This window comes from Balaenoptera acutorostrata, chromosome 9 (genome assembly GCF_949987535.1).
Source record: "Balaenoptera acutorostrata chromosome 9, mBalAcu1.1, whole genome shotgun sequence".
Classification (NCBI taxonomy): domain Eukaryota; kingdom Metazoa; phylum Chordata; class Mammalia; order Artiodactyla; family Balaenopteridae; genus Balaenoptera; species Balaenoptera acutorostrata.
Window position 1 is genome coordinate 49,520,845 of NC_080072.1, and position 27,847 is coordinate 49,548,691.

The 27,847-nt window shown below is 44.0% G+C and overlaps 1 protein-coding gene across 5 annotated transcripts in view; it reads right to left on the reverse strand.

The window, feature by feature from the left end:
* The window catches only part of LOC103015172 (synaptotagmin-9), a 247,377-nt gene that overhangs the window by 37,245 nt on the left and 182,285 nt on the right, over positions 1–27,847 (reverse strand). Inside the window, exon 8 of one of the 5 annotated variants that reach the window (XM_028164140.2) lies at positions 6,652–13,120. The exons of 3 other annotated variants lie outside the window; for them this stretch is intronic. Coding sequence is in view for 1 of the 2 variants with exons in the window: in XM_007172824.2 (XP_007172886.1) it covers positions 13,112–13,120 (9 nt within the window). In the remaining variant the exon portion in view is untranslated. Of the gene's footprint in view, positions 1–6,651; positions 13,121–27,847 lie in introns of those variants that run through there. One more of the 5 variants, XM_007172824.2, reaches the window with a different exon arrangement.

The following is a 27,847-nucleotide window of genomic DNA, read 5'->3' on the forward strand; positions in this document are numbered from 1 at the left end:
CCCCTGCATTGGCAGGTGGATTCTTAACCACTGCGCCACCAGGGAAGTCCTCCAATCCTTTTTTTTAAAAAATGGGCTCATTCTCATGCCGGTACCCTCAAAGCATGTGAAACAGTCTGGGATTATTTAAACTCAGGCTCCAGAAATCATTTGAGGCTGCCTCCTAATCATACTCCTCAGCTGCTTTGTGTCTCCCCATCTCCTGGGCTCATGATCTGTTTCAATAACTCATCCTGCTTCTGCTCTGTAACAGCATCTAGAACTGGACTGGGGCTCATTATTCTGACCTCAATCTTCGGCACCCTTCCAGACCTCGGCTGCTGGAATCTGTCCTCCAGGTTCATGGGACTTAGCAATAGGTAAGGGGCACGCCACCCTGTGACCTCAGTAAAGTCCTTTGGGACCTGCTCAGATAGGCTAATCTTGGAAATCTCACTCTGTTCTCTCCATCTCTGAATGCAGCCCCAATATCATCTGCACCCCCCTCCAGTCTCTGCCACAAAGTTGCCCCAAGGAAACTCTGCCAGTTTTGACAGGCAGAGAAGATCAGGTAGGACTTTTCAGGGTCTGAAGCTTGTCTTGTTTCCTTAGGCTGTAAAGAACTCCCTGAATAGTGAGCATAAAATCCCAGAGGGTCTTCCACATTTCAAGGAGGAAAACATCTTCCTTTCCACCTCTGTTCCACCCCAGAGAGACAGCAAAAGATAAATCTGAACACTTCAGCCTCCATGGGGGCTGTCCCAGGAGGACATTGCCATGATGGTCAAACCTTGAAAATTCAGACCACTTGGGGTAGGGGAGGGGCACTGAATGAAGAAGAGGCGCCTGAAATACCAAAGTAATTGTTAAGAAAGTCAGGGTTAGTACCTTTCAGTATGTAAGAAAACCAGAGCTAGAATCCTTAGGAGACTGGTTTTAGTGCCAAAAAAGAATGGTAAGAATAGTTTATAATAAGAGTGCCAAGTGATGGCTACATGTGTTTATTGAAGCCAATGTGCTGTGAAAATAAGAGGACATGGTCCTGCCCTCAAGGAGCTTATAATTTACACGTCACACAGACACACATACACAATTAGAGAGCAGTATAAGAGAATCCAGTTGTGAGGATGAGGGTTGTTTGTATGTAAACGTGAGGTGCTTAGGTGACTTGAAACAGCTTCTTCCTTTCTTAAGTTCTGTCATTTTCCCCTCCATATATTAATTTTCTTGTTGATTTGCTACTCTCATCTTTTCAAATTTTTGGATTATATGGAAAGGAAGGAGGTGGAAGTGAAGCCACAGGGAGTTGCCACAGGGACTGTCATTTCAGGATGTAATAAAAAGGAACAGGCATCTTGCAGAAGGGGTTTAAATTAGATATTAAGAAGAATGTTCTGAGACTTTTGGGGTAAGAGGTTATTGAAGAAAGTTGATATTTTTCTAGTGGATAATGAGATATTTGGGGGATCCCTTCAAACTCTTTAGAGATTTGTGTGAGACTATGGGAAGTCGGGAGAGAACCCCCAAGAAGGCCCCGTAAAGGTAACAAAAAATGACAGTCATCTGTAAATGCTTGAGATACGCCCAACCATTGTCAGCTACACCTTTAGTTACCCTCTAGCCCACACACCCTCTGCTGAGTCACCAACCTCTCCATTTATCAGTAACTTCACAGTTTGACAGGAGTGAGAAGTTCCCAAGATGCTCCCTTGACCCCATTCACCTCTTCCTACCTTCCCCCATCACTCGTGGCCTGAGTCCGCTCAGAGCACAGGCTTCTCAGCTCTGGGCAGGCTCCGCCCACCCCCCATGCTTTACTCGAAATGCCTTCCAGCCGGATTCCTCTCCAGTCCCGGGCAGTGCTGCTGTTCCCTGCCTGTCACCGGAAGCCTGGCCCCAGGGCGGACAGCTACCGACCCGGCGTCGCATGGTGGACAGTCACAGAGCCTCTCTCTGCTCTTTGACATAAAAACTATGTGCACCAGAGTCCCAGGAACTCTCAAAACCTCTCATTGTGATCACTTTGGTTTGGCTCTTGAAACCCACGTGGCAGTTTCCTATGAACTGATTCTCCCTGGAGGCCAGTGTCCGGTCCTAACTGGCGCCAGTCAAACGCTGGACATGGCAGGTGTGGCTGGTTGGGCTCAGGTGGCCTATTCGGAGTCTCTGTTCCTGCAGCACCTCGTAACTTCATTTCTTTTTTTTTAATAAATTTATTTATTTATTTTTATTTTTGGCCGCGTTGGATCTTCGTTGCTGTGCGCAGGCTTTCTCTAGTTGCGGTGAGCGGGGGCTACTCCTCACTGCGGTGTGCAGGCTTCTCCTTGTGGTGGCTTCTCTTGTTGTGGAGCACGGACTCTAGGCGCACGGGCTCAGTAGTTGTGGCACACGGGCTCAGTAGTCGTGGCACACGGGCTTAGTTCCTCCACAGCATTGGGATCTTCTCAGACTGGGGCTCGAACCTGTGTCCCCCCTGCATTGGCAGGCGGATTCTTAACCACTGAGCCAACAGGGAAGCCCCTGGTAACTTCATTTCTGCCAGAAGTTTCTAAAGTCTTGCTGATGTTCGCTCACCTTGGGGAGGTTTGGGAGTGGAGGGTGGAGAGCTGGGGGGAGGGGACTGATTAATGGGCACCACAGATGGGATGGGATGAGTGATTTCAGGTGGTGTAAGAGAAGTGGCTGCAGCTGGAGAAGACATGCCGGCTGGGAGATGACGTCACCTGCACAGGCTCCCTCCTGAGTGGACCCCAGGACCCGGAGCTGTCAGCATATGTGGGAAAGCTGGGTCTCACTTAGGCTCTGTGTCTTCCCCAGTGACCCTACTCTTGGTCTCTCCGCTGAACAGGTTCCAAAGTAAGTGAGGCCTCTGGGACCTATGAACATTTAACCCTCTGGGAACAGAACCCCAGGAAGTAAAACCAAGGGGTTACCTGCTGTCCCCAGAGAGCGCCTGCTTGGGTGGTACCAGTTCAGTGTTCCAGGCGCAAACATTGAATCAAATATTCAACGCAAATATTTGTTTGAGCCTTTTGCCACTAGAGGGCAGAGGCTTTTCCGACTGTGGGAGGGTCCTAGTCCTTTTCCTTTTTAGAGTTGAACGGGAATCTACAAAAAATATTTGAGTGGGCATCTACAAAAAGTGTCCACAGACCTCTGACTTTTCTCCCTCCTCCCCCCAATAAATTGATATTCTCAACCAGATTGACTAAACGGATAGAATGGACAGGGGTTTTGTTTTCAAAAACGTTCTTGCCGTCAGTAGAGCATCAGGCACTAGAAAGCCACATCCCGAGCCAGTGCACACATGGGCCTGGTGGGTGGGCAGCGCTGGCCTGTGTGTGCTAACGCAGTTTGGAGAAGAAAGAAGAAGGAAGATATGTGCCCCCAGACACCTCTGACTTGATGTTATCAGGAGCACAGGGCTAAGCCACTGGAGCTGTGGACAAATCCATGAACTTCCCGGGATCAAGATTTCTATCACAGCCTGAGGCAAGGGATTATAGGCTGTTACTTGAGGAAGTAAGCCCAGGAAGGAGCCTCTCAACATCCTGCCCCTTTCCTGCCCCTGACTATGAACGGAGCACAGACTGTCTTTTCCCCTTTTCTTCATCTCACACCTACTTCACCAAGAAGCCCTTCTTGCAGGGAGCTCTCTGCTGCTGCCCTCTTCCCTCCCTCCAGCTAAGCAGCAGGACTCTGATGAGCTCTTGGGGGTGAACTGAGAGGGTCTGGACTGGTATTTAATTCAAAATGGAATTTCCTCTACTTCGAGGGTGCCAGTTCTGGTTTTATGATGTACAGGAGACATCACCGATCATTAAAAGATTTTTCAGGAAACTCTCAAAATCAAATTCCTTTCAGATCGTGTGTTAAAAATGAAAATCCATAGAAAAAGGAACTCAGAGACAGTGAAAGGGGTGGAGAGAGAGACAATGTCCTCTGGAAATCATAAAAAAAGTCCTCCAGACTTAGTCTGCACTTGGGTTTCTGGGCAATAGGGGTCTGGGACTGCATGGGCCCCACCTAGGTTACATCGCTTTCCCAGTGACAGACACATCAGTTCCTTAGACCCAGGGACACGCAGACCCCAGAGCTGGAAGGAGCACAGGATGCACGGGCCAACACTCTTCATGTGAGAAGCAGCTGGGAGCAGCTTCAGAGGCAGGAGCGGGGTCTTGGGCCCCAGCCCAGCCTGTGACTCTCTCCGCTGCGTCCTGCTGCATCTTCTTTGCTCAGCCTTCCTCAGGTTAGCAATCCAGTTAAAAACCCTACATGTGAGTGGCAGCCTTTCACCAGAAATGGCAGCCCTGACAAACCCTCCACATGATGCTGTCGTCTCTGACTTGATCCTTTCTTGAACCTACATATCATGGCCCTGGAGAGGTGGGTGTCGCCCCTAGTGACACCTTTCCTGGCTGCAGCGAAAGGCAGAATCTTATCTTACGGATGTAGAATCTTGCATAAAATGAGAGGGGAGAGCTGCCATGACTGAGGGTCACAGGAAGACCCAGAGAGCTCCTTGCTGCAAAGAAATGCACAAGCTTAGGTCTCCCAGCTCTGCATGGGCTCTGCATGGGCCCAGCTCTCCTCAGTCATTTCCCCCTGCCTAGGAGGGACATGAAGCCCCACACCAGCCTCTTCTGAGCTGCGCCTGTACAATAATTGCATTTGTGCTTGTATGTGCCTCTGTACAGTGGCCTGGGGATACCGAGCACCATGAAGTAAAGATCAGCGAGAGGCTGGGGCAGGGCAGGAAATTCAAAGCAGAGGCTTCTTGTGGCCATGCTTCTGTTGTGAGCTTGAGCCCTTTGGGGATTGCTTCTTCCAGGAAGTCCTCTGAATCCCAGAAGAGTGGGAACCAAGTACAACCACAGGTGCACTGCCATTCTCCCTCGGGTATGTCTGCGATCTGTTTGTACCAGGGACTGACAAGGTCTGGGCAGGGCCCCTGAGGGCTGGAGGTTACAGGGTTGGTCAGTGGCAGAGCAGATGCTCAGCCCCACCGCGGGCAGGGCTGTCTCCAACCAGCACTCGGACTGGTTTGAGTTCCTTCTGCATCTTCTGGGGCCAGCTGGTCTCTGCCACTGCTTCTGTCTACCAGAACGAGGCAGATGTTTTATGATTAGAACCCAAAGCAGTGAGATCATGCACTAGAATAGTTTCAAGTGGTGGGTAAATTTTAGTTAATCTTCCTTCCCAGTCCTTAACCCCTGTATAATTACAGCTTCAAGCCTGAAATCTGCCTTTTCCAAACTAGTGATTTTACCTTGTCCGCTGGAGTCAAAGGTCATGAGTTCTTCCCTCATGAAGAAAAGTTTATAAAGTTTTAAACTTTTTTAAAAAAAAAATTTATTTATTTATTTAGCTGCATTGGGTCTTAGTTGCTGCACACGGGATCTTCATTGTAGCATGCGGGATCTATTGTTGCGGCGCACGGGGCTTCTCTCTAGCTGTGGCGGATGGGCTCAGTAGTTGCAGCACATGGGTTCTCTAGTTGTGGCACACGGGCTCCAGAGCGCGCAGGCTTAGTTGCCCCACAGCGTGTGGGATCTTATTTCCCTGACCAGAGATCGAACCCACATCCCCTGCATTGGAAGGCGGATACTTAACCACTGGACCACCAGGGAAGTCCCCTTCCTTCATTTACATAAATGCCTTTCTCCACAAGGACTTGCCCTCCATATGGAAGCATCAGAAGACCTGAAGACTGCACTGGCGTTTCCTGAGTCTGCTCTTCCAAGCCAGAAAGGGCCCCTCTGAGGGACAGTAGGTCCCACTGAGGCTTCACACATAGGAACAGTCCTTTAAGAAGGCACCTGTCAACAGCTACTTTTACATGGGCTGGGAACATTGACATAATGGAGCCATTCAACCAAATGTCAATATTTGGTCTACCAAACAGAATAAGTGTTTGAGTAATTTACTAAACTTTTCTGGTTTTATGGGACTCTTTCAAGTCACGGATATACCCCCTTGGATTTCCTTTGAGTCCATTGTTTATGTTTTATAAAATTTCATCTTTATGTCCCCTAAAAGTTCAAGATGAATAAACTTTAAAACGTAGGGAAAAAATGAAGAATACGGCATTTGGGCTGGCTCTAGAGTTTCCCCCCCCACTCCCCTGCATGCACACACAGCGGTTGTCCTTGTTCTTATTCTGTTTGGTGACATGGATTCATTCTCCTTTGCTCTGAATTTTTTGGGGAAAAAAGAACCACCTTTCAGAGTGGGGAGAATCAAAACCAAGTGGCAGTTGCTGCCAAAGTGGCCATTCTTTTGACCCAGAAGCCCCAGAGGGTTTGTCGAAGCTGTTAAGTGGACTGCTAAGGAGAGTGTCAGCAGGCCAGGGAGTAGCTGTGAAAGGGCCAGCGGGGGTTAACAGCGCTGGTTAGGGCCGGGATCAGGCAAGCAGCTTCCTGCGGATCTCAAGCATGGAAAACACCCGGAGGCAAAGTTTAAATGTCCTCTTGTTAATTTTCCTCAAACAAATCCAATTATTGCAAAACCTGTTAGTGCTGTTCAAGATAGTGTGACACAACTTTGCAGAGAACAAAATAAAATCGATACATATATATATATATATATATATATATATATATATATATATATATATATATATGAAAAATATTTACTTTGGTTGAAGTATTTTCAACCCCAGGAGTTCTGATTAGGAAAATAGCATTTAGTGTTCCTCTTTCACTTTATATGGTAAGCCGAGACACCTTATTCTCTCCAGGGGGGCTTACTTAGCTCAGGACTGCCTGGGTCTTATTCTCAATGAAACATTCATATATTCACTCTTTCTATGCAGAAAACACAATTTTAAAATACTGACCATAATGTTGGGACACAATGCTGCTTGTGTAAGAAAGTCTGTAAGCCTTTCTGGATCCACCAGGCCCAATGAGCCCTCAGCAGGGTTCCCATCTGAGTTTGTAGACACACAGGCAGGGACAGCACATTTGTTTGCCTTTAAGCCTTTAAGAAAGGTACAGTTTATGGCAATGCTTTTCTTTATTGAGTCCTTATCTTGTTTGTACTTTCTAGTGCACTTTTAAGGTAAGGATCGTTGGAAAACTCTATTTTAGACTTAAAATTTAATTAGTTACAAAATTTCTTGAAGAAAAATATATATTTAAAAAATCATTACTGTTTTGAGATGAAGGTAAAACTTGTTTCTGGAAGATTTATTCACCAGTTTATATAGTCCATAAGTTCATCTCTGAGGCCGTGAATACAAATATCTTTAGGTATTTGAAGAAATGATTTTATTATTACCTGAAAGCTTTGAGTTTGGTGAATTAGAGAAATTGTCTTTACTTGAAAATTTAAATCTGGATACTGCTGCCATGCAAAAAGAATTTTATCTAAATTGTGAAAAAGTCAGTGTCCTGAAGATGATGTTTACTTGATAGGAAAAACCATCAATATTACTATGTCAAATGCTGGTTTGGAAATAGCTTTAATGCAATGGATAGTTATTGGAATAATAACTACAATAAATTTAGTATCGAGCCAAGAAGATAGTAACTTGTTTGTTTTTTAAACTACCTTTACCACTTGGAATTACAAGTTGAATTTTCAAAAAAAAAAGAAAATGGATAAAAAAATGATACCATGCATCGTAAACTATAAGATGTGGTGTTATCATCAATAATCTTCATATTGATAAATATACTTTTAAAAAAAACTGCCTGGCAATGCTCATCCGTTTCCCAGGGAAATCTACCTTATGATGGAGTTTGGAGAGGCAGTAGCAATGAGTTAAGGGGACAGCCTCTGTGGCCCAGGTCCCTTTGGCCTGTTCTCCTCTTCCCTACCAGGAGGAGGTACATGAGAATCATCAGCTGGCCTGTGGATGAGATGGGGGACCCTGATGCCACTGAGACTTAGCCAAAGTACGGGACTTCAGGGCTGGCTCTTGATCCTCTGGGGCCTTGGGGGCCATCTTCAATCTTGATTCTTAGTCCTTCCCATGCCCAGAGCTCCTGGACACAGTGAGAAGACACCAGGGAGCGAGGGGACAGAAGTGATCATACTACTGGTTTAACTTTGCAGCCCATGTGCCCAGGGAGCCTAGGCAGCAAGTGACATGTAAGCCTCTTGAGTGGAAGAAGGAGGAGGTGGGTTCTGCCATAGTCATTGGAGAGCCTTGATCTGTTCTCTTGGGAGACTGAGCAAAGGGAGCTTTATATCTGACATCATCAACACTGGAGGCAGGTCCGTGGCACTGACCAGAGCTTCCTTTACCTCACATCTGGGCTTAGCGTTGAGGACCAGGGCTTGTCTTCCACAGCTCCCAGAATAACAGCCAACCCTCTTTTTTCCTATTTTTCTCAGAGTTCTCCTACAGGTCTTCTCCGGGATATTTCCTCAACTGCTGGGGCAATTTTTCTGATTATTATCTTTTCCTGAGCTTTACTATTTCACTTCTTCCATGAAGGTCAGCCTATGTGATATGAAGTCGGAGAGAAGGTAGAATAGCTTGTGCTACAATGGAAGGGCTCCACTCATACGGAACGAGCATCTCGGAGACACACTAGATTTCTCTGAACACTGCCTATGACTTCTCTGGCTGAGAAGGTAAGGCGCCAAGCAGCGCCTTTGCGGCAGGTGTCACTGGGTCTGTGGTTAGGAAAGTGCCCACAGGTGGTTGTTAAAGGACATTGAAGGGTTATGGCCTCTTTCTGGCCCTGAGAGAGGATTGGAGGGGGAAGAGTCAGAAGACCCCCATTGGTGGGAAAACCCGAGCCTCAGAGAGGTCTCACTGGCCACTCTTAGCCTCTGGCTGCGCTCCATGTCAGCAAGCAGCTCAGGAATCCTATGTGTGAGAGAGATTCTTCACAGGGATCTAGAACAGGACAGTAAAGAAACAGGTGAGGCCATCCTCTCTGGCCATTCCAAGGCCCTCCCAGGCTGGACACTCTCAATATCCCTCAGTGGCCATCAGTGAAATGGGTGGCCATGGTCAGCCACATGGCCTGCAGAATTCTCAGGATCCACATACAGGCTGCAGACACTGTTTTTGGCCATATGCGCATCCATGGTTATGTCCTTTTCTCAGTTCATTAAATCACTTTCTGTAACTTTGCTTTGAAAGTTCTAGCAAGGTGGCTGAGTTTGGAGGAGGCCAGGGTGGAGGGAAGAGCAGTGGACCGACCCTGACTATTCCATATGGCGGGACTGCTGCAAGAGAGGGAGGGGCAGACTGGAGAAAGCACCATGGCAACCGTAGCCATGCCAGGACCTCATGCCAGGGGACAACTGGCAGAGCTATGCTTAAACTAGATTTGATAAAATCTCTGTCTCTTAATTAACTACAGTAATTCTTTCTGAAGCGAAGTCTTCAGAAAAGGGACAAACAACCTGTGCTTACTTACTTAGCATTTTCATTTCTAAGTATGTTCCCAAGCATGGGAATGTCTTGTTTGGACTTTTACTTTGGCAGTAAAGATAAGGGGGGTAAAAAGCACTCAATTCAAGCTTTTGAGCAGTCACTACAATGATAATTTTCCTCCAGGGTTTCTTGTGACACTGTAAGTTCTGTTTTGATCATAACTATTCACTTTTCTTCAGCTTATGCTCTATTTAAGTGTTCATGAATAACCCTTCCCCTTCTCCTCTGCCCCTTATTATTCCCCCCTCACTGCACCCTCGTGCATGTTAAGTACTGCATATGATTTTAAAGTGACAGCTATCCAGGAAGCCTTCTGATTCAGTGACACCTCCCCCTCCACTCCCATCCCCACTATCTCCAAAGTGGCCCCGATGAGATGAGCCACACTTTCTGGTATTCCATTCTTGTGTAATCCCTTCCCCTTGAATCTAGGCTGGCCCTATGACTTGCTTTTGACCAACAGTCTGTGGTGGGAATGACTCTGTGTTACTTCTGAGGTTATTTAGAAGAGCCTTGCAGCATCTACTGGGACCTCTTGCAACGTTAGCTCTGGGGGAAGCCAGCCGCTATGAAAGCAGTCTGACTGCCTTGAGACCTCCACGTTGTGAGGAAGCACAAGCTAACCATGTGGAGAGACTATGTGTAGAGAGATGCCCAATGAGCCTCCAGCTGTTCTGGTCATCCCAATAGAGGAGCCAGATGTATATGCAAAGAGTCCATCATGGATATCCTGCCCCGTTCCGTATTCAGGTGATACCAGCCTCAGCTGCCATCTGATAGCAACCGTAAGACTCCAAGAGAGAGCAATCACCTAAACACCGCTAACCCACAGAATCATGAGAGATAACTTGTCATTTAAACCACTAAGTTTTGTACTGCTTTGTTATGCAGCGATAGATAATTGGAACACCCACCAGGACAGGATGGCCATGAAGATAGCAAGACATTTTCCATATCTATCTTTTGTCAGTCTTGTTGGCTTGAGAGTATGCCTTTCTTCTCTTCATATGAAATGTAGTTCTACTGATGGCCATAAGGACAAAATCATTCCATTTAGAGTCATGCTTGTTTGGGCATTTTGAAAACATCCACACTGTAGAAACCATTCCTTTCCCTCCCCTCCCCTATTCCTCCTCTGGTCATGCACCAGTGTACTTCCTAGGTATCACATTGCCTGCAAAATGTGCCCAGTTCACTGGCTGGGAAGATGCTTTTGCAGCAACACTCAAATAGGGCAGATCTCCTTGAAGACAAAGGCAGCAAGAGGAATGGGCTAAGAATCAGTGCCAGGTGACTGAGGGAGACAGTTGGTTTCTCCCCATCTCTTAGAACCAGTTTTCCCCAAGGTCTCTTCCAAAGATCTAACCAGGTTATATCCCTTTCCACTGCCATTTCCATTTTTTCAAGGTACTTTAATTTCCTTCTCTATCCTGGAAAAGACAACGGAGAATTATCTTCCCCCCAAGTTCAATGAAACAAGGTTGGAATTTTTCAAAAGGAACATTTACTAGGAAACTAAAGGGAAACCAAACAGAAGGCAAGAGAACAGAGGCAGAGTTGCAGATGGGCTCAGGGAGTTCAAATTTATAACCAGCCTCTGGCCACGGCTGGACTGTTAGGCAAAGCTTTCCAGCACAAGCCACCTGCCTGCCTCTTTGCCTGCTGGCCCCTACAAAGCCACCTTCTGTTTCATACCAACAAGCCAGTAGCATACTCATAAGTACCCCAGGGCTGCTAGTTCTTTAGGCAGGAAGATCTTAGCCTGGGGAACAATAGGCACAGCTGCCCCAGGATCTCCTACCCAGGCTCCCAGTGCCAAGGACAAGTCAATGTTTATTGGGATGGTTGCCGGATATCTATTGGGGCCAGTCTGGTTTCTCTGGGACCATCCTCTGGGCTCATCTGCCTGCATCTAGAGATAATATTTCTGCTGACTATCCTGCTGGCACTAGTCCTTCATGCTTTGGTTCTAAACACTGGTATGATGGAAGATGTCTGAATGCAGAGGAATAGGCAGAGGGAACCTTGGGCAAAGAAAGTTGAATTCTTCTCATGTCAACAGACATAGGCAGAACCTTGGGTTCCCTTTGGGTCCTGGAGGTTGAAAGCCAATCAGAGATGGAAATGGATTAGGCAGGCTGGGGAACACATGAAGCTGGAATATTGTAACACTGCCTCATACAACCAAAGGTCTCCATCCTTTTAAGATCTGACTTTAGGGTAGTTTCTTGTACTGGGTAGCTGTGGCAATAAGAACTTTCTGAAGACCTGCAATGATTGTGCTTCCACCAAGTTAGTCCCAAATGGAAGTGTTCATTCAAATGAAGATAAATGAGCTTCCCAGGAAGGTAAACTACAGTCCAACTCTGGATTCTGCTGCAAAGAGATTGTATGAAAGGGAAGTGCTGTCTTGGAGAAATGGTGCAAATGTATGGACAGGGCACCTTACACCTATAATGGGAGAGAGAGGGCCACTAGGTAACAACACCACCCCCAGGGCATGCTGAGGCCTTTAGTTTCATTTGTATGGAGGCAGAAGCAATGAGGATGAAGAACACAGCTGGCAGTGGGTTGGCTGATGTGGTCACAAAGGAAGCTGAGTAATGAATGTGATACCAGGGAGAGCCCTTGACCTTCACTCCTGCAGGTATTTCCATTCCCCAAGTGCTGTGAAAGTGATGCATGTGTCCGGAAGTGAAAGGAAACCTGTCGGTGGCTGCCCAAGGCTATGCCTCTGGGCTGTTGCATATGGAAATACCCCAGAAGGCACTCAGGCCAAGAAGGCCCAAAAGTTGTGCCTTCAATCAGGGGCCAGCCGTATCATCTCTCCAAGAACTCAGCTCACTCCATGGTACTTCTGTTTCTGAGGCTGTTCTCTCAGTGGACAAATGTACCTGGGAAAGGGTATTCCAGAATGCCTATGCCATTGAGATGTATGCCTCTCTAACAGGGATGACAATGAACTTTCATTCTCATTGCCAACACCAGTTGAAAGGAAGTGGCTACTGGCTATCTTGAAAACAGTGTTGGAGATTCTGACTCCTCACATCTGGGTTTTGCAGAAGAGAGGGCCATGATCAACTGGTACTCACTGCCATGTACATGGGAGTAGGCAGTGAATTTGCTGTGAACTAGACCTCTTTGTACTCGATTTTCTCCGGGGTAACAGCCTGCTTATCCTATTACTCTCCTGGGGCTATTCCTTGCAAAGCTGGAGTACTTCTTGGGTGAAATTATTTTCTGGAGACAACTATTAGCTCAGTGGTAGTCCAGTGTGAATTAGATCTGCTGCCTATTTAGCACCTGGATAGATTTTAAAATATTCTGTCCTTCCAGGGCCTTCAAGCAAATAACATCATGTCAGAGTGACATTGCCAGGGCAGCTGCTACGACCCCATCACCAAGGGCCTTATGTTAATCATTAAGAGTCCTTTAGGTACTCTGAGTACTCTCACTGTATCAGGTGGTTTCTTCCATAGTCCAATCTCAATTCTTGGCCAGAAGAGATGTGCTTCCCCTACAGCATACCACCTTAGGCCACCTGAAGACGGCTGGACTGTTCACGTTCAGCAAACCCAATCTGGAAAGAGGGCCAGTTATTGCTGTGGTTACAGCTGAATTATTTGGTCACTGGCGTCGTCTGGATGTTGTTGGATGGGAAAAGTTACTGAAGATCTTTGTAAGATGGTTGTCCTACTGTGTTCTTGGCATAAGTGGTCCTCTTACCCATAGTCATCGTTTCTGTAGGAAGAAGAAACAAAAAGAATGCTTTGGTTTTCATCCATATATATATATTTTTTCAGTTATTTTCTTTTTTTAATTGAAGTACGGTTGACTTACAATGTTGTGTTAATTTTGCTATAAAGCAAAGTGATTCAGTTATACATATATATGTATGTATGTATGTGTGTATATATATATATATATACACATTTGTTTTTAAGTATTCTTTTCCATTATGGTTTATCATAGGATATTGAATATACTTCTCTCTGCTGTACAGTAGTACTTTGTTGTTTATCCATTCTATACATAAAAGCTTACATCTGCTAACCTCAACCTCCCACTCCATCCTTCTCCCATCCACCTCCCCCTTGGCAACGAACAGTCTATTCTCTATGTCCGTGATTCTGTTTCTGTTTCATAGATAGGTTCATTTGTGTCATATTTTAGATTCCACATATAAGTGATATCATATGGTATTTGTCTTTCTCTTTCTGACTTACTTCACTTAGTATGATAATCTCTAGTTGCATCCATGTTGCTGCAAATGGCATTATTTTGTTCTTTTTTATGGCTGAGTAGTATTCCGTTGTATATATGTACCACATCTTCTTTATCCATTCATCTGTTGATGGACATTTAGGTTGCTTCCATGTCGTGGCTACTGTGAATAGCACTACTATGAACATAGGGGTGCACGTATCTTTTTAAATTACAGTTTTGTCTGGATATATGCCCAGAAGTCGGATTGCTGGATCATACGGTAATTCTATTTTTAGTTCTCTGAGGAACCTCTATACTGTTTTCCACAGTGGCTGTACCAAATTACACTCCCACCAACAGTGTAGGAGGGTTCCCTTCTCTTCACACCCTCTCCAGCATCTGTCATTTGTAGACTTTTTTTTAAAAACTTTAAAAAAAAATAAATTTATTTATTTATTTATATTTTAAATTTTTGGCTCTGTTGGGTCTTCGTTGCTATGCACGGGCTTTCTCTAGTTGCGGTGAGCAGGGGCTACTCTTCATTGCGGTGCATGGCCTTCTCATTGCAGTGGCTTCTCTTGTTGCGGAGCACAGGCTCTAGGCACATGGGCTTCAGTAGTTGTGGCATGTGGGCTCAGTAATTGTGGCTCACAGGCTCTAGAGAGCAGGCTCAGTAGTTGTGGCACATGGGCTTAGTTGCTCCGTGGCATGTGGGATCTTCCCAGACCAGGGCTAGAACCTGTGTACCCTGCACTGGGGACACGGGTGAACCCGAATCCACCCTGCTGGTGGGTTCTTAATGACTGCGCCACCAGGGAAGTCCCATTTGTAGACTTTTTAATGATGGCCATTCTGACGGGTGTGAGGTGGTACCTCATTGTAGTTTTGATTTGCATTTCTCTAATAATTAGCAATGTTGAGCATCTTTTCATATACCTATTGGCCATCTGTATTTCTTCTTTGGAGAAATATCTATTTAGGTCTTCGGCCCATTTTTCGATTGGGTTGTTTTTGTTGTTGTTGTTGTTGAGTTGTATAGCTGTTTGTATATTTTGGAAATTAAGCCCTTGTTGGTTGCATCATTTGCAAATATTTTCTCCCAGCCCATAGGTTGTCTTTTTGTTTTGTTGACGGTTTCCTTTGCTATGCAAAAGCTTGTTAGTTTGATTAGATCCCATTTGTTTATTTTTGTTTTTATTTCTATTGCCTTGGGAGACTGACCTAAAAAAACATTGGTATGATTTATGTTAGAGAATGTTTTGTGTACGATCTCTTCTAGGAGTTTTATGGTGTCATGTCTTATGTTTAAGTCTTCAAGCCATTTTGAGTTCAGACAATACTACAAAGCTCCAGTAATCAAAACATCACGGTATTGGCACAAAAACGACATAATGGATCAATGGAACAGAATAGAGAGCCCAGAAATAAACACACACACCTATGGTCAATTAATCATTGACAAAGGAAGCAAGAATATACAATGGGAAAAAGACAGTCTCTTCAGCAAGTGGTGGTGGGAAAGTTGGACAGCTGCATGTAAATCAATGAAGTTAGAACACACCCTCTCACCATACACAAAAATATTTCCTTTTTTTTGACACTGAAGTATCGTTGATTTACAATGTTTCAAGTAAATAGCAAAGTGACTCAGTTATATATATATATATATACACATATACATATATATGTTCTTTTTCAGATTTTTTTCCATTATAGGTTATTATAATTGAATATAGTTCCCTGTGCTAACAGTAGGTCCTTGATGTTTATTTTATATACAATAGTGTATATCTGTTAATCCCAAATTCCCAGTTTATTCCCCTACCCTTCTCCTTTGGTAACCATAAGTTTATTTTCTATGTCTGTCATCTATATATTTTTAACGGGTATCAGACAAATGCCAGGCACTGCGATAGATGCTGGGGATACAGATACCATGAGGAAGACACACATCCTGCTTTCAAAGAGCTTACAGAGGGAGATATTACAACGTGAGAAGCTAAACAACAGAGATGTGTGTAAAATGCGTAGGAGCAAAGAGCGGGGAAGGACAAACTTCTAGGGGATTGAGGTCTACAGGGAGGATGCTGAAGATGTCTTGAGCTGGGCCATTTAGGCTGAAGGGGAGGCCATCAGGAGAGAAGGAGGGAAGGCCACTGTGGGCAGAGGAAGGAGCCTGTGCAGAGGCAGGAAAGGGCGTTGGAGGGACTGTCAGAATTTGGTGTGAGAAGTGGAGCAGGAGGAAGTAAGGCTGGGGAGGGGAAAGTGGTTCTGCGTGGTGTGACACCCCTTCCGTGCTCTCAAGCTGTGAGGAATGGGCTTTTTCACTGGAGCCCCAGACTTAGAGTAGCAGGATATCTTGTGATTCACACTCAGCCCAGCATTCAAGTTAATTTAAACTCAGGGCATCTTCCAATACAGACTAAGAGTATTAATGCTGCAGTCACAGAGAGAAAGAAAACTGGAGTCACTTCTATGGACATAGCAATAACAAAAAGCAAACATGTAAACCATGGGAGAGCTGCAAACGTTCTCAAACTGGAATGTTTGGACTGCATTTCAAAGATCAAATGTTCATGTGTGAGGCTATTGGAGAAAGTAATACAAGCCAGAGCATAACTGGTGAAGGAGAAGCCAAGTCTGACTGTGACCCTGGGCACTGAAGTGTGTGCATGGGTGTGGGTACACCCATACCCCTGGGAGAAGAATATTCTTTTCTGGATCTAGGAGGAAAATGTGAATGGATATTTCCCTTATATTGTGATTCAAATACAACTTTCCCAGATGCTCTGGAGCACCCTCCAGCTGGCTCTGCTTCCCAACCCACCACCCACATCATGTACTGGTTCCCAGAGCCCCTTCTGCCAGCTGTGAGACTCATACTGCAGGCCAGCTTGCCAGTCCCTGAATCCTTTCTTATCAGGAAGGCAAACCATCAACAGGCTCAGCCCCACCAATGAATGCCATGTGGTCTGGAATTAGCTGTGCTGCTACTAGCCAGTGAGGCCACATGCCACACGCCTTCAGTTTTTGATTATCTATAGTGATATGAACTTTACAAATCCTTAAAAGAACCTCTAAAGTTCTTTACTGAAGGATACAGAGATGTTAGAGAGATTAGTTTGCCCAAAGCCATGCTAAGTGTCAGAGTTGGAATTTGAACCCAAGACTTCTAACTACAAAGTTTAAGCTTCACAGTATTTACAATAGCCAAGACATGGAAGCAACCTAAATGTCCATCGACAGATGAATGGATAGAGAAGGTGTGATACACACACACACACACACACACACACACACACACACACACACACTGGAATACTACTCAGCCATAAAAAAGAATGAAATAATGCCATTTTCAGCACCATGGATGGACTTAGAGATTATCATACGAAGTGAATTAAGTCAGAAAGAGAAAGACAAATACCACATGATATCACTTATATGTGGAATCTAAAATATGACACAAACGAACTTATCTATGCAACAGAAGTGGACTCACAGACATAGAAAACAAAGGAAAGGGGGTGGGGGAGGGATAAACTAGGAGTTTGAGATTAGCAGATACAAACTACTATATATAAAATAGATAACAATAAAGTCCTACTATATAGCACAGGGAACTACAGTATATTCAATATCCTGTAATAAACCATAATGGAAAAAAATATGAAAAAGAATATATATATATGTATAACTGAATCACTTTGTTGTGTACCAGAAACTAGCACAACATTGTAAATCAACTATATTTAAATTTAAAAAAGTTTAAAAATAAAATGAAATAAAAAGTTTAAGCTTTAGCAATTACATCATTCCTAAATGCACTGTGTAAGTTCAGTCTATATATCTGAGCTTCTGCCCTGGTTTTCTAGACACTCTAAATCTAGCCAGATGAGGTAACTTTAAGAAACCCTAGTCCAAGCTAGCAGCATGCAGCAGGTGCCATATCCCACCTACAGCTTCCTACCTTCTTATTCCATTTCTCTGGATTCCCCTGGCCAGTGGCCTGCATGTGTATCTCACTTGCCCCCTCAGCTCTATACCCCATTCTTCCCTGTTATGACCTTAGTTTCACCTCTTCATTTGCATAGTCCCTCCAGACTGCTTTGGGTAGAGCTCTCCCAAAATGCCCAGCCTTAGGGACTACCTCTGTACCTGGTTTGTTATGGCCTTACCTAAGGCCTGCTTAGAGGGCTGGGCTATGACCTCAGCCCATCTTTTAACAGTCCCCATACCCAGAATACCATCAGCAGAGGCCATGCTGTCAGTGGCCAAATCACAGTACAGCTCCAAACTGACCTCTGTAACTGCGCTTTGCTCACTTGGTGAAGTCTCCTTACGTGCTCTTAGCTGGAATCAAGCTCAGCCCCTGGGAATACTGTGGAGCAGCCAACTGGTCTACCCCTTCTCCTGGGTGAGTTTTCTGGGCCCTGATCCTGCCTGGCCCCAGCATCCTTGTTTTCCTACTCTAGACAGTGCCACTAAGGCCCCAGAACGCTTTTGGTCTGCCAGCCCACAAGATGAAGGGATTAAAGAAGTTTCAACACCTTTGGCAGAGTGGTAAGGTCACTTCTACCAGGAATCTTACAAAAAAAGCTTTTGTAAACAAATTTTCCCAGGGAAAGTCAGGTATACAAGTCAGGCATGAGAAAAGTAGTTGAGTTTTTCCAGGAGAAGGACAATTTTGAGTATGCCATGGGTGTATTGTGCTGTGGCTCAGTCCTTTTTGCCTCTCTTGTGGGAGGAAGACTTGAAAAACTCAACCAACCCCAAACAAACAAACAAAAAAATAAGCAAATTACAATATCTTTCTAAATTCTTGTAACCTAATAAGCTGTTTCTCAGCCAAGATTTCTGCTAAATGAGGTATAAGGAAAGATTTTTCTGTAGTTCAGAAGAGCACTGACCCAGTAGGAATGGTGGTGGGATGGGGTGGCGGAGACTGTGGCATCAAGGCCAGAGACAGCAGTGGTGGTTCAAGTACTGGTGGCTGTTAAGGCTGCCTCACCGGTTCCAGTGCTGGTACCGGGCCCATTTCAGGGGGCGGAAGCAGCAGCGTCCTTGTTATCAGGAAGCGCCAGGGGTTTAGAAGGTATCAGGAACTTCAGTGGCATCAACAGGATGTACTGGTTACAATCTTATCTGAACAGAGGGGATTTTAAGCAAATTCAATTGTTCTGAGACATATGGATTTGATTTGAATTAAATTGAATTGAAACTAAAGATGAGAACTGTCCCAATGAAAACTGTAATGTGAAGTGACATTTCTATCACAAAAATGACAGCTGATGTGAGACAGGCCATTGAGACTGACCCCAAATTAAGAACATGAAAAGATTAAGTAGATCATTAGATAACATCTGCCTGTGAATTGGAAAATGGGTTTTGATTACAGGAAGTATCTAAGGGCTTTGAAATCAGAAGCTTGTCAAAAATTGAAGTGACTCATTACATGATTCAATCTTATTATACTTAATATTGTTACACTTGTATTTTAAAATTTTATTTTTTAAATAAACATAAAAATCTTGGGATTTCGTTGACTATTTATTACTTAACACAGCTCTGCAAATGTATGAAGAAACATCATGCCTGGCCCGCTTAGAATCTGATTCTTCCCTTCCCAATTTCCCCAAGGAGGGCATTCTTTAGTCTTCACTCCCCCTTGCATCTTGAAGAATTAGTATGTTAAAGAAATAAAGCAGTGTGAATGTAACTGCATTTCCAGCCAGGAGATTGGGGCAAAAGACAGAAAATGGAAGTGTCCATTTGGGTAATAACTACTATTTATTGAGCACTCAAGCACCCTGCTTTATCCTAAAAGCTTTGCAAACCTTCTCTCATTCAATACTTGCCTCGACCCTCTGTGACAGATGTTACAATTACTTTTTTTTACAGAGGTAACTGAGTCTGAGAAAGGCCAAACAACAAAGGCTGTAAATGACAGAGCCAGGATCTGCCATCACGCATTTATGGATCCAAATGTGTGCTCTTAGGTACTCTGCCCAGGATGGCAAATTATGGCACCTTGAACGCCGATTCCATTACGGCGCCTTTCTAAGAAGGATTCTCAGTTCAGAAAAGAACTCTGAACAGTCCAGACTTCATAGGAAAGCATGTTAAGATCCATTGTCAGGTCAACCTTGAGGGGAAGGTGGTGAATGGTGACACGTGTGACATGCAGGCTGTTACTGAGAGGGGTTCATCAAAAACAAGCAAGAAGCAGGGCTATAAGTGAGGCACCGTTCATAAGATAAGAAGAGTGTTGTCATGGTCTTTCAGATGAAGGGGCAAGTTAGGGAATTGCTGAAAGGAAAAACTTATTCTACCTGATGAAGTTAAGTAGAGGATTTTTGGGTTGGTTACTCCAAGTTTACATTCAGTACATTTATTCATTAATTGGTTCAACAAGCACTTATTGAGCACCAGGCAAATGTGCTGACCACTAGAAACAAGAAGATAACCAACGCACACCCTGCTCTTGAAGAGCTCAGTTGTCAATAGATGACTAGAGAACCGACGATGATGAGCAAGAAGAAAGAGTAAATGAGGTCTTATCAGGAAGTTTGAGTGTAACTGTTAAGCAGTGTGCACATATGCATATGTGTGTGTGTGTGTGTGTGCACGCACAAGCACAGGCGCACATAGCTCCATCTACTCAAATCAGGGAAGGAAGAAAAAAGTTATGATAAAAAAATTGGGTAAGGGTGAAAGTTGAAAGGGTCCTAGGATATATGTGATGCACTGGATTGAGGGGAAAAAATCCCATTTTAAAAGCCTGAGGATGTCTCCCACTGACAATGCAGCTAGCAGAAGCCAACCATAAGAAGAGACTTCCTTTGTTAATACATAGCTTTGGTGAAATCTCCCTGGGAGGCAGCCCATGCCCGGTCCCAGGTCTGTGCACAGGTATCCTACCTTTGTAATTTGGGACTCAGCTCTCTCCTAATCTCAGTCACTATAGAGGACTTGAACAGATAATTCTATTCCTGTTATTTGGAAAAGTAACTTTGTAATGTCAGAAAGGTATAACATACAAGAATAACAAATGAGGAAGTAATGATGCTTTTGTGTAAGTCATATTTATTTAAGTGTAATAACACAATTTTGCTTTGTTTATGCTTTGTTCATGTTTTTAAGGTAAATGCTTAATGAAATGATATAGTGGAAATTTATCAGATTTATGATTTTAGTGCATATATTTAGGAGGACTTAACTTTTTAAATTTATAGTCAATATTCAAATGCTTAGGAAAATCTAATATACTAAATTTATGAATTTGATTTTTAAGATGTTGAAATGCTCAAGGCAATTTAATCTAAATGTATAAGATTTTATTTATTACCATTATAAGAGTTAACAGTCCTTGAGAACAATTTTGTTTAACATCTACTGTGTTAGATATTTGAAGTGTTTGATATAATCACATTTTAGATTTGTGACCTTAGTTTGAAATGTTTAAGGGAAAATAATCAATTGCTTGAACAGTGCTTAAATATTAGAAGAATTTTTTGCTAGATTTATAAGGTTTTTTCCCTTTATTTTGAAATATTTAAGAGAATTTGATTAAGTGTGAAATTGGCTTTAGAACTCTAGGGAAATTTAATCTGTCAAATTAATGAGCTAATTGAGAATTAAGCAAAGAAGCAAAAATGATCATTTAAATTTCAAAACAAAATGATTAGATTTATAATCATTATAATAGTTAACACTATGTAGGATTTAGTATGTACTGTTTTAAGCATATTACATATATTAATCTATTTACTCCTCACCACAATTCTTTGATGCGGGTTCCATTATTATCTCCACTTTATCAATGAGGAAATTGAGGTACATAGATGTTAAATGACTGCTTTACCAAGTGCTACGGACTGAATTGTGTACCCTCCAAAATTCACCTTTGCAGATGGGGTCAGAGCAGGTAATCAGGGTTAGATGAGGTCATGAGGGTGGGGCCTTCATGATGTGATTAGTGCCCTTATAAGATGAGACACCAGAGAGCTCTCTCTTCTTCTCTTTCTTTCTCTCTACCTACCATGTGAGGACACAGTGAGAAAGCTGCCACTTGCAATCTAGGAAGAGAGCTTTCACCAGAACCCAATCACGCTGGCATTCTGACCTCTAACTTCCAGCCTCCAGAACTGTGAGAAAATTAATTTCTGTCGTTTTAGGCCCCCAGTCTGTGGTATTTTGTTATGGCAGTCTGAGCTAAGACACCAAGTATATTAGTTTCCTAGGGCTGCCATAACAAAATACCACAAACTGGGTGGCTTAAGTCAACAGAGATTTCTTCTCTCACAGTTCTGGAAGCTAGAAGTCTGAAATCAACATTTGAGTGGGGCCATGCTCCCTCTGAAGGCTGTAGGTAAGAATTTCCTCTTGCTTCTTCCTAGCTTCTGGTGGTTACCGGCAATCCTTGGCTCCTTGGCTTATAGCTGCATCACTCCAATTCCTGTCTATTATCATGCTGCTATCTCCCTGTGTGTCCCTCTGCATCTTCACATGGTCTTCTTATAAGGACACTAGTCATTGGATTTCAGTCCCATCATTTGGGGCCCAGTTTTTAACTTAACTACATATATCTACAAAAACTATTTCCAAATAAGGTCACATTCTGAGGTTCTAGGTAGATAGGAATTTGGGGAGGAACACTATTTAACCCAGTATCCCATGTCACCATATTCAGCACATTGATAAACCCAATGTCAGTTCTCAGTCCTCATTTTACTTGACCTATTGGCAACATCTGACAGATCTGATCATCCCTTTCTCCTGGAAACAATTGTTTTTCTCTTGTCTTTGGATAGTCTAACTCTCTTACTACTACAATGACTTTCTCTTTCCTAGTCTCTGTTGGTTTCTCTTCTTTCCCCTACTTTTAAGTGTTGGAATGTCCCAATTTTTAGTCCTTGGGCCTCTTCTCTTCTCCATTTACATCTCAACCACATCTTTACAACTACAGTTTGACCTACCTCTGGAAATCTAGATTTCTGTATCTAACTGCCACTGATGTCTCCCTGTAGATGCATCCAACAGATGCTTCAAATGTAGTAGGTCCAACTCCTGACTGCCCCGCACAGGGGCTCCACTTGCAGTCTTCCTCAGCTCACTTCATGGCAACTCCATCTTTCTAGTTGCTCAGGCCCCAAACATTGGAACCATCCCTTCGCTTCTCTCTGTCACACCCTACATCAGGAAATCCTAATAGGTCTCCTTCCAAAATATATCCAGAATGTAACCACTTCTCGCCTCTACTGTTTCCATCTAGGTAACAGTGGAAGACTCCTAAAGGTCTCCCCACTCTCACCCTTGCCCTGATATAGTCTATTCCCAGCACAGAACCAGAGGGAACAATTGTAAGCCCAGATCATGTCATATCTCTCTTCAAAATGCTGCAATGACTTTCCTGTTCATCTCAGAGTGTGAACCAAAGTCCTTATGAAGATCTACTAGGTTCTTTGTAATTGGGCCCTGCCCACCCTGTGTACCGTCCTGATCTCACTCCTATTACTCTCCCTCTCACTCCCTCTGCAACTCCCACACTGCTCTCCTCACTGTTCCTTGTACAAGCTTCCTTAAGGCCTCAGTGCTGGCTGTTCCCTCAGCTTGCATTTCCACATGGCTTGCTCACTCATCTCCTTCAAGTGTTTGCTCAAATGTTCGAATTCTCCTTGAGGCCTACCATTACCTCTATTAAAATTAACCTCCCTTTAAAAAACAACCAACCAACAAAAAAAAAACCACTACCACATTTCTGATTCTCCTTACTTTCTTGTATTTTTCGTAGTACTTATCACCTTCAATATTACATACTGTGTTCACTTACAATGTTTATTTTCTGTTTCTTTCACTAGAATATAAGCTTTATGAGGGCAAAAGTTTTTGTCTATTTCTTTCTCACAGATGTATACCCAGAGTAGTGTGGTACTCAATCAGTATTTATGGGACTGATCATTACTTGGACAGAATGGCACAATACAACAAATTATGCAGGAGTGCAAAGAGGAATCTTGAAAGATTTTTGAGATAAGCAACCAGCATGGTGATTACAACCATAAATGAATTCTGAGCTTCCTGTAGGAATCAGTCATGGATCTCCCAACGTGCTTTTAAACTAAGGTGATTCTTTTGCAGAGACACTTATGAGAACTGTCTGCACTTCTGTGTTGCCACAAATATCACCTGTGACAATGACTGGGAACTTGACTGCATTGATTTAACTCTCATGGGCGTCATCTTGCAGTTGGAGAACTGAGTGCTGGAAGGAAGGTAGAGCTCATTTAGTCCCCAAGAAAAGGGAGCTTCTTTGGCTTTCAGAGCTAGCCCTGGGTTACTTTTATATATTAATAGAACCATACGCCTGTATGTTTGAAAATATGACATGCAGAGTCTTTCTAACAAATCAGCAATCACGTTCCAAGTTGTAAGACAGAAGAAATTGGAATTCTATCCAACAAGAAATTATTCGACACTGACTTTGTGCCAGGCATTTTGCCAGGTACTGGTTATACAATGATGAATAACAGTCTCTATCCTCAAGGAGCAGTTGGATGTGCTGCAGGTAACTCATACACAGATAATAGCAAGTGGCACCAAATGTTAAGTTAGGGGTGGGCACAGGGTACTAGGAGAAGAGAACTCAGATAAGAGACATTTAACTCACAGTGGGACGATCTTCAGAATGCTTCCTGAAGAAGATGACTTCAGGAATGCTTAAAAGATGAGCTGGATCTAGCCAGGCAAGGAGGGGTGGAAAGGACAGCACACACACAAAAAGAAGTGAAAGCAGGAGTAGGGGCCATGGGGTGAATAAGAAGCATGGTGTGGACCACCAATAATTGGGCATGGCCTCAACATAATGCAAGGGGGAGATAAGGGAGGAGTCACAGAGGATTTTGAATGCCAAAATAAAGAACTTGATCTTGTTCTGGACAAAGGGCAGTTACTGAAGGATTTCAAGTACAGGAGGAACATGGTCAGATTTGTGTTTTAGGACTTGGACCCCAGAAGCAGTGTGGAGATTGGATTGGAGAGCACACAAGAGAGCAGGGAAACCAGAGCAAGTGAGCATGTGGGAGCAGCTGAAGCACCCCTCATGCCTTGGTAGTCCCCATCACCCTGGTAGTGAAGATGGGAAGGAGATAGTGGGCTTCGGCTCCTGAGAGCTCTATTTGGCTGGTCCCCAAATAGGACTAGAGTCTTTCAGTTCAGCATTTCCTGAAAAGGGACAAATGGAGCTCTGAAAAAGAACAAAGAGCCACAAATGCCAAAGAGATCATGAATGAAGAGCCATATATATACCCCCAACTGCCAACTGACCCTAAACATTAGCGCACAGTAAATGGATGCTAGATCTGTTCACCTGTGAACTTGACTTCACGATATTACCTTTATGGCTGGTGGGCATTTTCTGGCTAAAGAACAAGATCCCAATGTCCTCAGGCTCTCATTTGCCTGAGATTGGAGGGAGGTGCACCCAGCCTGCTGCAGGTGTGGGTACCTCGCATTTCTCCTCGGGATGCTTCCACCCACTGTAAGTAGTTGTGTGCAGGCTGCATCTGTCTTAATCCTCCCCCAGGCACGCTCACACTGACCAGTCCCCTCCTGTCTTCTGATCACCACATACTGGAGACTTATCTGTGGACCACAGAGGAAAGCCTCAATCACCACTGGAGCAAAGGTCAACAATGAGCCCAAATCAGTTAAATACAGTGAATTTAACTGATTCAGACCTCAAGGGGTTCACAGTCAAGAGAGAAGACAGATGTATTTAACAAACTATAAAGCTAGAGGCGGTAAGTGGTCAATGTGAGTCACAATCAAAGTATTAAGGGAACACTTCGTGCTAAGTGGGGTGCAGTTCACAGAAGAGGTTGCACTTAGATTGAACCCTGAGGATTATGTAGGATTTATACGGTGAGAGTGTAGAGGAACAGTATTCTAGGGCAAGGAAGCATCAGGAGAAAAGGTACAAAATAGAAAATTAATTTAGAAAACATAAATAGGTATGACTATTTACCTAAAAGCTTCCATGTAAGCTTTTGAAGGAGAAAGACTTGGTCAAACCTGGGTTCTCCTTCCTAAGATGCATGGCTTAGAATGAGAAGGAAACGACTGAGGGGCTGCTGAAATCGCTTCCACAGACCACCTGAGGGAGAGGTGACAGGCACTGGGCGACCTCCTTCTCAGGCACCTGCTGGGGCCAGTCTCACCTGACTGGGTGGTGATGCCAGGATGTGCCTGTCCTGAACCAACTCCTGATCGTGCCGGTTGGACGTAGCCTCGGGGCACGCAGAGCACTGGAGCCAAGGGTGTGGCCAGGTCTACCTAAACCACATGGACACAGAGGGAAGCCAGTGGATCCTCAAGGAGAATGGGGTTCTTTTACCAGAAGAGGAGAGAAGAAACACTGCGTATGAAAAAACCTAAGTGTCCATTTCACAGCTTTTCCTGTTAAGATAACCAGGGAAAATCATGTTCCAATCTGAAGGAATCAAATCTTTGCAGCTACAAAGTTTAGCCTTATCAGAATACAACATTGAAAAACACATTTGTAGGAAAAACTCCACAGAATATAACATGACTTCTAAAATGAAAAAGAGTATTCCATTAGCTTTTAGGATTTTTTTTAAATTGGGCTTTCAGTTAATCAATTTTACTGTATACTGTTCACTGCACATCCTACTGGTTTTGAAAATTATGGTTATATTGAAGCAGATGATTTAGGTGGGGGGAAGAAACAGCAGAAGCAAAACAACTGAAAGTAAATTAGCAAAAAACTTACATGACAAATCATTTGGGAATGTGAAGTTAAGGAACACTGAATTAGTGCCAGCAGGATGAAAACAAAAGAAATTTCCGGAAAGTTCTTAGGCGTTGTTTTAGTTTTGTAGTCTTCACTGAGCTGAATAATAACAGCACAGAGGGGAAAAATCTTTTAAAACCAGCAGAGCTGACCAAGAATGTGACAACCTTGGCTGTGTCTGACTGATAGAGCTGCGTCTTCTTCCAAGCTGAAGATTTGCTGGGATGTGTAGGTTCCTGCAATTTTTTTTCTAGGAAGAGGGCAGGGGAAGAAAAAGAAGATTGCACCTGGAACAGCTACAGGTTGCCCACTTCAACTTGATGAAGTGGTGAAGAGACAGCCTTTCCTAAGCGGGCGGAGAGAGTTCCCCATCTGGATCTAGCCCAAATAGCCTTGATTTCTATGCCCAAGAAGCAATGGCATAGAAGAACACTGTGATGTTAAAAGCTCTGTATTGAATCAGAAACATCTTAGTTTAAATCTGGATTAGTCAGCTTTTGCTGCAATAACAAACAACCCCCAAATCTTAGTTGCTTTCAACAATAAATTTGTGGGTTGGCTACAGCTCTGCTGGGCTCAGCTGGACCTGGCTCCGGACAGGTAGAGGTCTGCTTCTGTGTCTTATTTTTCCAGGACCCAGGGAATTCCCATGACAGAGGCCAAAAGCTCAAGGGGTCAAATAAAAATATGTGATGCCTATTAAAGCCCTCACTTGGAACTGTCACCCCACCCATAGTCTACTGGATAAAGCAAGTCACAGGGCCAAGTCCAGGTCATTGGAGTATAAGGCCCTCAGAGAGTGTGGAGAGGGCATATGACAATGGGCAGATAATGCCATCTACTTCATTATGCTAGCTCTACCACTTATTTGCCTCTCGATGTTTGATAAGTTAGTTCAGCCTCAACTTTTTTCATCTGGGGAGATAATACTGTTTACCTCACAGGGTGAGGGTTAAATTAGATGATGCATGTACAGCGCTTAGCACAGTGCCCTGGATGGAGCAGATGTCACATGTAGGAAAGCTAATGTTGTCTTATTATTATTAATCTGAGGCATCAGATTATAGGTAAGGTGTGCCTGCTTGTCAGGAGCCCAGTGACCAGAACTGGGGAGAAGGTGGGACACAGGATTGGCAGGTTAGATGGGCACAGACCAGGGTAGCAGAAGAGGAGGGTGGTCAGGCAGGCACGTAAGAGTTGAAGGTGGTGGGAAGGCCAGGGGTACATGAGACCGAAGGCTCATGAACATGGGGTGATGAACGCGTGGACGCACGGGTGAGAGATGGCTCAGGTCCCCTCTCAAAGAACTCTGGGAGAGCAGCTGGGTTGGGAGAGCTTGTGGCTTTATCTTCCCACCCCCAGGGCAGCCCGGTCACCCTACTTCCTCCAGGTAAGGCAGACTTGGCCCCTGAGACCAAACCTGCCCGGCCTCACTCCCTCACCTTCCACCC